Source organism: Pangasianodon hypophthalmus, chromosome 17 (assembly GCF_027358585.1).
Source record: "Pangasianodon hypophthalmus isolate fPanHyp1 chromosome 17, fPanHyp1.pri, whole genome shotgun sequence".
In the NCBI taxonomy this organism is placed as follows: Eukaryota; Metazoa; Chordata; class Actinopteri; order Siluriformes; family Pangasiidae; genus Pangasianodon; species Pangasianodon hypophthalmus.
This window is the reverse complement of record NC_069726.1, coordinates 16,680,151-16,692,444: the sequence shown is the minus strand read 5'-3', so window position 1 is coordinate 16,692,444 and position 12,294 is coordinate 16,680,151. Positions and strand designations below refer to the sequence as shown.

At 39.4% G+C, this 12,294-nt stretch overlaps 1 protein-coding gene across 1 annotated transcript in view; it reads right to left on the bottom strand.

Moving 5' to 3' along the window:
* Positions 1-384: 384 nt before the first annotated feature.
* tln1 (talin 1) overlaps positions 385-12,294 on the bottom strand; it is a 73,608-nt gene continuing 61,698 nt past the window's right edge. The window contains 10 exon segments of the mRNA XM_053241079.1: positions 385-1,869; positions 2,838-2,963; positions 5,305-5,487; positions 6,000-6,062; positions 6,208-6,333; positions 6,926-7,050; positions 7,987-8,092; positions 10,667-10,774; positions 10,872-11,057; positions 11,712-11,828. Of these exon segments, the coding sequence (XP_053097054.1) occupies positions 1,735-1,869; positions 2,838-2,963; positions 5,305-5,487; positions 6,000-6,062; positions 6,208-6,333; positions 6,926-7,050; positions 7,987-8,092; positions 10,667-10,774; positions 10,872-11,057; positions 11,712-11,828 (1,275 nt within the window). The 3' untranslated portion in view covers positions 385-1,734.

Genomic DNA, 12,294 nt, shown 5'->3' with positions numbered 1-12,294 from the left:
ATAATAATCTCCACTCTTCTGAGAAGACCTTCCATGAGATTTTGGTGCATGGCTGTGGGGATTTGCCCATTCAGCCACAAGAGCATTGTTGAAGCCTGGGGTGCAGTCGGCGTTCCAGTTGATCCCACAGTGATCAGTGGGGTTGAGGTCAGGGCTCTGTGCAGGACACTCGAGTTCTTCCACATCAAATTTGGCAAAACATGTCTTCATGTCTTCCAAATTTGTGGTAACAGTTTGGAGAACAACAACATATGGGTGTGATGGTCAGGCACCCACATAATTTTGGCCATATAGTGTGTGATTTTTTTTAGGATTGCTTTTCTAGTTAAGAAGAAAAAAAAAAAGGAGAAAATATATACATAAACACGGCAAAGGCACACAGTGTCCTTGGAAGAGTGAATTTATATGATTTTGTTAAGTTAGACAAAGAATGAAGTGCACATAAAATTGGAAAATGTTAACAGTTATGCATACACACTTAAAAAAGAACATATGCAGGCACTTTTAAATGCATTGAATGCAATATAACTGTTTTGATCAAACATGGCTATTTAAATTTCTGTCATATTACTGTTTATACTAAACACTGATAAGGATTTTATTGTTTCATCAACTATTTTCAAATTATTCTTGTTAAGTGAATCACAATGACATCTTTATCATCATTTAGACTACGAATACTTTGATGCGTGAAGATCAGTTAATGTCAATATTAAAAAGGGAATCCATTTTTTAGCACCATAGTAACCAATAATTCATGATTTGATCAAAAAAAAAAAAAAAAAAGAAAAGAAAAGAAAAATATGGCTTTTATACTCCATAACAGACAAAAGCTGACAGAATTACCAGTAGGCATAACTGTTCTTACAAACAACAAAACACTGACAAACGTGTATTAACATAAATTTAATAGAAGATAGCATTTGTAACATTTTCATAGCTTTATTATTCTTTTCTTTAAAAAAATGATATGTTTTCTCTCTGAATTGTTTCAACGCAAGGTTAATCATTGCACTGCTGGTCCAATTGGCACAAATATGCACTCAACTGTTCCTGATTTAGATGACCAGGAGAAGGCCTAACCGACAGCCTTTATCACCAAACCGCATCATCTTTGGAAGCTGACTAAATGTCACAAACACACCCCACTCCCCCACCCCCATATGAGTCACAAAAGTTGTCAAAATATCTCTTACCACACTCTTTGGTCATCTGACGGACCCCAATATATATCCACATAATGACCAGTGACCGAGAAACCATTCACCTGCTCACATCTATTCATTCAACTCTTAGAAAATACTACTGTTCAACACAGCTGAAGGTCTGTGAAATGAGTACAGATCATTAAAAACAAGTGTAGCTCCACGAAGGACCCATGCATTTTAGGTACATCAAACTAAATCTAAATAATCTACTACTAAACTAATCATAATGCTCTATTAAAAGCGCAGTTACTTGCATACAATGTGCAAAAAACAAAACAAAAAAAGCCAAAAAGAAACGGGTGGCATGGTGATGCTCATAAAAGAGACAAATAAAGAAATAAACAACTTAAAATAGATATCCTGATACATTTGTTCACTTTTTACCCACTGCATCGCTTTAATTATTTAGCCTGGATGTTGCTCCAGCAAGCCTGCAAGCCTGCGATCGTAGCTAAACACTTGGATAGAAGAAGCGCTCAGGCCTGGCAGCCCTGAGTGGCATATCTGAGAGTGTGTGAGGAACTCTTCACTGCTCATGGCCGTCCTCCCTCAGCTCTGAGGGCAGGAACTTATACTGCTGCTGTCGGATCTGAGCTAGCTTCCTCCTGGCTTCATCCAGCTCCCTCTCCTTCCTTAACATCTCCTCCTGAGCAGCAATGATCTGTGTACACACACACGGACAGTTTGTAAATCCATGAATACATGTACATGACAACTGAAAATGAGCTGAAATAAGTGAAGTCTGCCACTGTATTTAATCCCATCATATATAAACATGTACAAGACAAAAAGGCCATATAACTGGATATGATATGATTATAGAATCCCAATTTTAAATTCTAAATTGTTTTTTTATGCATAAAATATAAAGGCTGCACAATAAAATTGAGATTCACCAAATGTCTGTATGCAGGTCATACCCACAGGTGTAAGTAATGGAGCTCAATATATATCAATTGTTTGCAGCCACTGTGCATGTGTGTCACTGCTTATTTAAATATACACACTCCCACAATGAAACAATTATGTTACTTCAAAAAGCATTCCGATGGTTTGTTAGCGCCAACAGGAAGTACACATGAAAAAAAAAAATTCTGAGGCTGTTGATCGGTCAAGTTTTAGGCTGTGTTGTTTAATATTTTTCTTAGTTTATGCAATTTTTAATGTTAAAAAAGTAATGATTGTTTCACAGATGGTGCATCAGTGGACAGTTTGGTTCCAAAGAAATTATGACATCTAACACTGTGGGTATAATCCTACTTAAGGATTGTGGGGCAATACCTGTTATATCCCCTATTTCTGTCTAAGATGTGCCTGATGGCAAAAACATCATGTTGAACTTGGGTCATAAGTGTTGAAGGCAAATAATGTTGTGCTGATAATCTACTCAGCATTTGCAGCTAAGAAATAATTCCAGTCTTTAAAACATGCTCTCTCCGAAAGGCACAGGGTCCTCCAACAAAGCGAGATAAGTTGCATTCTTCAGCATGCCTACTCTGTTCAATTGAGCATAACTAGAAAAGTGTTCCCACATTTTGCATCGAAAAAAAAAATACATGTAGTTTACACACACATTTAAGTGTTCATAACATTTAAGTGTTCAAATGTTGCTGACTCTCTTTGTCTTACCTGAGCGATGCCGCCCACCATCCTGCTCTTCACCATTACAGCCTGGTCATCCTGGGCATCGAAAGCAGCCTTCTGAGCCGCCTTCACTAGATTATCTGAAGCCTTCTTAACAGCGTTGCCAGCAGCCTGAAGAAGCAGAAAGCAGCAAGAATATTTCAAACCTTTCATGATGTGTTAACTATTTAATATAGAGCTCTCTGTCTCTCTTGGCTTATGTACTGTATGTTTATGATTCACTATATTATAATGTTACAACACTGATGGAAACATCTCTGATTAGTTACGTTATGAGTGCTTTGTTAATTACATAGCTCTAAATCAAAACCATATTTTGAAGCCACTGGCCTAGATCCCCAAGCTAACCAAAGATCAGACACTTTAGTCAAAGTAGAGCCAACTCAGAACCTAACTGCTATTGCACTGCATCATACATCCTCAGACAAATGCAGGCCTCCTGAAAAGGCTGTGGTCAACCATAACACTGCTCCTGAGATGTCTTTAAAAGGCAATGCAGAGTGAATGAGTAGTTTGCTGATGATTCACTCAAAACAAAACACACATCTAAGTGACTCCTCTGGCAGCTCTTCCACAAACATTATTTTTTCTTGTTTTGCCTTTTGAGGAAGTGATGGCAAAAGATTTCTTGCTTGCTACTGGAAGAGAATCAATGCTCTGCCTGTACAAGTGTCAGGGCTTTAAATTTGTCCTCTTACCTAATACTAGCCTTAGACTGGCCAGGACATGAGCCATAGTCTCACTTCGTTGCCTGGGTATGGCATTGTCAGAGTGGACGGATACACATTGTTTACATTTTAACATCAGCATGCAGTAAGAGCGGATACTGCATGCTGAGTTACTGGTAAGAGACCCACTCATCTGAACATTTAAAGCAGCTGACATAAGGCAGAAAAGGTTTGCCAATGTGTGGGACAAAGCTGGTGTCCTTCATCCAAATTGCTTTATTTTTGGTGCTAAAATGTCCAGACACCCTATGACTTTGGACTGACATAAAGGAGCATCTTAATATGCTTGTACAAATACTGAGAAATATTCACTTAAATAGGTAACAGTACTCTCAAGTTCTTAGTGCTTCACTGTGTTCTCATGAGTGAAGGTCATTTTTAGCAGTAACCTTTCACACTACGGCTACAATCATCCACAAATGAATTAAGGACAAATATGCCTAGAGTTTGACACATTATTTGTTCCTAAAGACCTAGAACAAGCCCTAACACACTTTGTATATCTCTATCTCAACCTTCTGTTTATTCACTCTGGTTTGAATTTACATTATCTCTGTCAAGAATGAAGAAATGCTAATAAGACAAGATGTGATTTAACAAATACATCGATATGCAGGACTTCCGCAAGCTATCTTTTAAACATGTTTCTGAAGTCCCTTCTATCTGTGGAGAAAATGATAAGAAATACTCTATAACCATAGACATGTTACACACATTAATCCCTGATATTCTGTACATGGGAAAAAAATCCTTTAATTAACATCTTAGTGCATCCATGATGGTGAATGGCTCAACAGGAGTCAACTGTAGGCACTCAATTATCCCTAACAGTCTCAGTGAGAAACAAGGCGGCTGAGGAAATCCCTGATCCACACATATGAGCAGGGTACAGCTGCCACTACAGATTCAGAAGGGCTAAGACTCTGCTGACTGAACGGGAGAACTTGAGACGCCATAGAAGTGCCACAATCTTAAAGGGTTGAGACTATTTGCAGACTCCCAATAGGCTTGATATTGAGACAAGTGACAATTAATTGAGGAAACGCTAATGGTTGTATGAATGCTCAAGACATAAATAGGCTAAGAACCATTAAATGTGCAACTGCTCTAGTTAAATACTACATAAACATACTTGCTTATAACTGTGTAATATGAGAGTGACTGTCCATACACTTCATTTTCTAATTTAATGAAAAAATTAAATAAATAAATAAATAAATAATAAAAACACCATGCTGACACCATGCATCCCATAGAAAACAACTGACCCACAGGATGTGTATAATGGGACTAAACATAGAATGGCCTAAGCATAATGGGACAGCTGGATATGCATGGGAATGCCATGTAAGCCTAGAAGGCAAGACCAGGGACTATTCCTGGCTCTAGATGCACCTCTAGCACTACTCACACTTTATTGTTGTGGATGGAGAAAAAGATATGAGCCTTCCCTTCTTAGTAAATGACGATATCAGTGAATCAGAGATCTAGCAGAAGCGTGTGACACACGTGGAAGGGAATGTTAAGGAAAAAAATCAGAGAAAGAAACAGAGACAGAGAAAGAATAAGAGAGAACAATGTGTATAATATTTAAAAGTCACGGTGACTGAGCTGGTTTTCTCCTAGGCTCTGGCTTTTTCACTGCTTCCTGAGTGTCCTAGGTTACTGCTCCTCTGTTCGTACTCTCATTCACTCATTCACCTTTACCCACATCCCCAACTGACCTGCAGTCTTTTCATGGTTTGTGAGTCCTGGTCAGCCTTGACCTTGCAGGCCACAAGCAGCTGAGCTGTGGAGGCAGCCACCTGTTTGGCTGAAGAAATGAGCTTCTCCTCACTAGCATGGCCCTGTACTGCCGAGTTCGCCGCCTCACACAGGTTATTGGTTGCTGCGGCAACCATGCGAGCCTGGAACAAAAAAACAAGCATGGTTACATCAACCCATAAGCTTAGATATTTAAATTTAATTTATCTTTCATTTATCTGCCTACGGTGAATATCAGGTGAAATATAATGCCATACAATACTATTTTCCCAGATGAGAAAGAAGGCTTTGCAATTTGAATATCCGTAAGAGCTGGATTTCTTGATGATGGTAAAAGTGAAGTAAGAGACCACACTAGTCAAATATTAAGTGAGAGGAATCTGTTTAACAAGTTATTATTCAATATAGGAAAAATATGGCTTAAAATAAGGTTTGAGTGTCAAATAGCCATTACATTAATGTTAAGTGTCGAATGGTATCATTTCTTTTTATGAAATGACCTTTACAAATATGCAACAAGCTTGTCCAAGTTTCCAATTACGTAGACATGCTACTGTTTGTGTTACAGGGCTTTCAGACGCCACCTGCCATCTCTGAAACTGATGGCCCTAACTGTATGCCCTAACTGTATTTATCTACTCTAAACAGTACTTACAGCTGAAATGAGACCCTGAGACCACTGTCCATCATCAACTGCATTTGCTGGGATGGCGCCAACCTGAGTAGAGGAGGCAAATACACAGATGTTATAAACACAAACTTTTTTTTTTTCTTAAAACTCCAAATTTTATAACAATCTGCTCATTTAATCCAAACAACACCATCCTATGTGCTGCCATTATGTATATGAGTGATGCTCGCACCTTGCCCTGGGCCACCAGCTCTCTCTGTGCAGCAGATGCTGCCTTCACCAGCGCACTAGTGGCTGCAGCGATGGACTTGGCTGCCTCCAGAATCTGCTCCTCAAAGTTCAGGCTCTCGTCAGCCTCCTGTTCAAAAACACAAGCCAACACTACCATCATTTCTGTCACACGGCAGGGATTCTATTGGTTTTTTTTTTCAGCATGCTGGATGGAAAAACGGCACAATGGCATCTGTGTTTATGTCTGATGGCGTTGGAAATGGAAATGAAAATGATTCATAGCATGCTACATATGAGAAATGAAGTTATGAAACGCAGATTTTTATATTTCATACAATTTCAGGTTTACCTTTCTTCCCAGGGCAAACTGTTTGAAGCAAACAAGAACATGCAGACATGATGATTCCCAGAAAATTGTAGTCACCAGTTCAGCATAAAGCATCAACAATATCAAAGCAAGGCAATGCCCCTTTTCAAGATGCCACGCTAACGTGTCATAGCTAATGTAGCATAATGGTGTGTTCCAGCTAATAATGTGATATTAGACATTTCCCCTGGTCATCACTTCAATCACAGGAGGGCTTTTCCTCACAGTAAGAGCACCATTAAATGTGGTAACCCAGTCCAAGGCTGAAACCCAACTATGGAACAGTTAAGCCTGTAGCAGGTGGCTGGCTTGGGTGTGACAGAGCTGAAGGCGGTGGAAAAAGCCCTCTCACCTTGGGCTTGGCTCGTGGTTTCAGCTGCTCCAGTTTCTTGGCGGCGGCTTCGATGGCGGCCGCTGCGCCCAGCAGCTCATTCTCGGCGATGACTGTGGGATCCTCAGGGTCCACCCATTCAGTGCCTGCCAGATAAACAGAAAAGCTGGAGATTAGGAACGTAATCCTGAATATGGAATTAGGTTAAAAATTGGTAGATAGGTCAGGTACACCATTTTGGATCTTTTGATCCTGTGTGCTGTGTGATGAAGACGTTATTATATTAGAGTATTCCGTAGGTCTGAGTGTGAGGGAAGAATTTTAATGAGAAAGATTTTAGAGAATTTTAGAGAAGAATAGACTGTTAGAAAGATCTATGTAGATTGACATATAGCATGTAACTTTGTGCTGGTTTCTCTAGACATGTTAGATAGGTTTTATGCTCACTGACCTTTACTGTGACCGCTGAACTACTTGGTGACACATCATAATTTCTCTTCTTATGTTTTACTGATATCAAATTTAGAAATTACATTTGAATTTGAATTACAATTTGAAAGAGAATGGAGGAATCAGTACCGGTTATAAATCTCCCATCCACTATCACACAAACACACATACATGCACCACCCTCAACTACCCTTCAATACTTCAACACTGCATCATCTGTTAAAAACTGAGACGTGTGTATTAGCACCTTAACTGAGCTGTGGGTTTGTTTCTGTGAAAAAGAAAAGAGAGTTGACTGTGTGAAACAGCATGGAAAGACAGCAGTGCTGAATGTCTGGCTATGCAAAGTTTCGATTTGAAAACTCAACTAACACAGGAACTTGGGTATAATCTGACTATGTTCCCCTGAACATGCCGTTCATACACTATCAGTGGATTTGGGGAATGTATGTTTCTTTGATAAACTTAAGTCAGTTAATAACAAAATCCCACACATGGTATATGACGTATGACAGGAGCTATTACAGCTAACCTTGCGGAAAACCTGGATGTGTGCGTGTGAAAAATAACACAGTGTAAGGCTGGATTTGGAGCGCATCTTAGTAGCTACAGACGTGTTTTTGTATCAGCACCTTTCATGGCTTCAGCTGCCTGGATGAGCTCAGTGACGGAGCCAGCCACCCGCTTGGAGAAGGATGCCAGCTGCTGCTTCAGATCGTGAGTGGGCTTTTGGATAATCTAGAGAAATATGAAGAAATAAGTGAGGAAATGGATGACAACTAGTTTTCTGAATTAGGGAAGAATATCAGCCAACAAAGAACATGGCATAGTAGCATAATGTTTAATAGTACAGTGTGTGACTTTCTTTCTTAAAGCAAATATCCATTTGATCTCAAACTCAGACCAACATGACACAAGGCACTCAAAGTTATGTCATGAACATATCATCATGCACATACTGACTTCAAAATATACTACCATTTTCTTGTTTTACTGATGCTTGTTCTACATGTGTGTGTGTGAGAGAAAGAGAGAGAGAGAGAGAGAGAGAGAGAGAGAATGTCCTCAGTGTGTCCTTTAGAGTTGTGCTGGTGAGTGTGTAACAGGTGTTTGTCATTAGTTTGGCGGCTATGAGGGCAGGCAGGCAGGTCACTCTCTGCCCATTCAAATACAGCACTAAGAAAAGCCTCAGCCTCAGCCTCAGCCCCAGCAACACACACACACACACACACACACACACACAGCAAAGAATAACACACACCCCTAATATACATTCACACACTAAATAATTATCAAATCAACATGGAACACTTTAGTTGAAAGTAGAGGTACCATCACATGCACACACAAATTCTTCACTTCATACATTAAAATATTGAGCTGTCAGAGCTTGATAATGTTTCTAATATATTGAGACATTTCAGTACTAATACTATCACATGTTCAGGCGCATGGTTAATTTGTTATGAATACACACTGAATCCATGCAAGTAATTTTCACTAAATAATTCACTGCATGTGTAACCCAACATAGTATGACCTGTAACTAACTTTATCACGTTAAATAAACAGAAAATGGCACTGTTTCTTTTATACTGTAAGCCTACATTTACATATATAAATCTTTGAATTAAAAAAAAAAAACTTTTTGGGCATAAGGCATATAACCTTAGGGTTTTAAAGGCTGAATATAAACAATATTAAGTTTTTAAAAAATGATGTAGCATTAACCAGTCATGTTTTTTCACTATTTATCTTTTTAGAGGGTTACAATTTTTAAAGCACAGTTGAACAATTTCAGAGTCTGATATTAAGTCTTTGATCTAGCATTAGCTTCCTTTTCATACGGTGTTCATTAGCATTTGATAGTACTTTATTATTAAAAACTGACCCTAGTCAGATAGTCAGATAGGTACGATACCGAAATGACGGCACAATACTCCCTCCTCAGTCATGCATATTGTTCTGTAGAAAACAAACATTTGAGTCCACACTGTTGTTTTAAAATAGCAATACTCTTGAGCCAGGTGTGAGTGGATAAGAATATCTCTTGGGGTCAAAGGCTGTTAAACTATTTGGATACACACACAATAAAGGGCACACACTCGTGCAGGTCAGTCAGCTCCTACTCACCGGCTACCACAGTGAACCAACACACATACATACAGACCCCAGTAGAGCAGAGAAAAGAGATTAAAATTGTCAGGGTAATACTACTCACAAATGCAGAATGTTTGATAATTTGCCACAAATAATTTTCACTGGATTGAATGTTTGACAGCTTGTCCAGTACCAGAGCTTAAACTACACAGGAAAATGGATACAGTGTACTTAGCAACACACATCTAACTTTTCCTAGGGTGCTGACAGTAAGGTCCTTTTCACAGGGTCATTTTTTCCCAGGCCATTTCAATTGGGAGTATGGCACACTTGATTGATACACACTTGATATGGCACACTGTTTTTGAACCCAGGTATGGTCCAGAACATGTCTGCTCTATCTAAAAACTGTGATTTGGACTTCACCCCAAGTGAACTTAAGTGTGGTTCACACCATCTGTGTAAAAAAAAAAAAAAAAAAAAAAAAAAAAACAATCCACTCCTGGGGCCAAGTGTTCAATAAGGAAGGAAGGTTTAACATGTTCATTACTTCCTGGTTTAAGATTCAGAACGGTGGGGAATGACTTCTTGTAATCTGTAGAGTAAGTGCCTTCTCAGTAAAATTGCTTTGAATGAAAGGCTTTACGTGAGATACTGGCAAGTGCCTAGCAGAATTAAAGAGACATCAATTAAATAAATAATGAAATCAGTAAATGAACATTAATAAGAACAATATTGATGTGGAAATACCTATTATCATACAGAAAACTGTGCACACAGAGAAAATTATGTAATGATACGATTGTTTTGCTATTAAGCCACGGTTCAGGAGGTTTTCTGAAGGTTTTCTGTGCAAGCCTGCAATAATGAGTCCCTATTCAAATGAGCCTAAAATTAATCCCTGCTACAGACATGATTATTCAACCAAGTGTGAATACGCTGTAAAATGTATGATACAGTCAAACATCATAAAAAAAGCAATACAGGAATTCATTGTGCAGACCACTGTAAGGAGAGACTGGAGGCTGAGATGTTGGCACACTGCTGAAATAACAAGCAGCGCAATGTCAAATGACACTCCAAGTATTCCACACATACCCCTAACGAGATCCCCAGAAGTCTTAAGACATTTATGCGTGTGTAACAGAGTAAGAGGATCTCCCTGACTGCTGCAACTGTAAACACCCTGGCCAATAAGGGGCACTAACTTACCACAAGCACATGCTCCAGGAGACCCAGGTAGCCGTGGGCACACTCTGTTCCAAAGCGCAGGGCACGGGTCCGCACCTCCGGGCTTACCTCTGGGTGGTAAGCCGCTTGCTGCAGGGAGAGAGTATAAAAAAAAAAATTAATAAAATAAACAGGACTAAAACGTCAAGCTGAGAGCTATAGGCTAGGCTATAAGAGTTTGTGTCACCTTGCAGGAGTGCAGCATTTCAGCGATGGCTCTTCTGCTCAGGTTGGCAGTAGCGATGATGTCCTCCTGGCGACACGAGTTTCCAGCAGCCACTGCTTTGGCTGTGGCCTGTGTGATGCCTTTGGTCATGCGGATAAACTCTTCGGGAGTAGCTGTCTTTGGAGGAGGATCTGGACTGCTGAACACCTAAGAGGCCACACGATACTGGGTCATCATAAACCATAACAGCCCAGTGACATTCAAAGCACTACCTCTAAATCCTGATAAGACATTTAATGTAATTACGTGTTATTTTTTTTAGTACCATCATCTCAGTATCATTCCACAGATCTGCTGAACGCTCGAAATTGACTGATCAGAAGGTGTTCATTAATTTTCTATAACAGTAGATAACAGTGACAATAGTGCCGCCTGTATTTCAAATCAGATTTACATTAACACACTTGTTCTAATATATTGTCTAATATGTTATCTTTTCTATAGAAACGGCTCATTCATAGGGACTTGATTAGCGGATGCTCTAGATAATCCAAGGCTAACAATAGACGAATTTTAAGCACTAATGGCCCTCTTCTCTTTACATAAGCTAACAGACCACTACAATGGGTAGCAGCGGTCTGACACACAAAGGAAAGATGAATCCTACAGCTCCCACTCCAGAGAGGATGGCTAATTAAGCTGTCTTATTAGGAAATTTTTAAAAGCACAATTTCAGTTCAGTGACATGAGTTACCTTAAGATCATAGCTATCTTGACCAGTCACTGATAAGCTTACTAACTTTTAAACTGTTTTAGCTTGAGCTTAAATGAGTGAGAGGACAAAGTAAAAAAGTTGCTCACAGCCAGCTCCTGTTTGATGTGCTCAATGGTGGCCTCCAGTGCCCGCGTGCCTTTAGTGGCCTCGTCCTCCACAGCCTTCACCGTCTTCAGCAGGGACGTGACGTTCGTAACCATCACCTAATGACAACAACCGGTACTGCAATTTAGTGTGATGCAAGTCTCCATGTAATACAAGCATATATGAAACAATTAAGGCATAAGGAGTGTAAACAGTAATGATTAAAAAAATCCAGACAGTATCTTACTGAATTTATTTCAGTAGTATCGCCACTATTTGACTGGCCTAATTTTATTTTATTTTCATCCAGTATTCAGGTTTCCAATCTTTGAAGTTGATCTCATTCTCCCTGTTCAGATCACTAACCACACAAGGGATTTCTCACTATCATGTAATACAGGGTGCTGGGAGGGGAAGTTTGTGTAAGCGTGTGTGCTTGCAATAGATCGGGTTTAAATTTCCTCCTCAGCTGTTGAGAAACACCAGTATAGGGATTAATAACCATCACTCCCAGTTAGAAAGGAAATGCAACTGCACCTGATCTACACATCTAAAGTCTACAAATCTGCATGTGTCTATTTACAC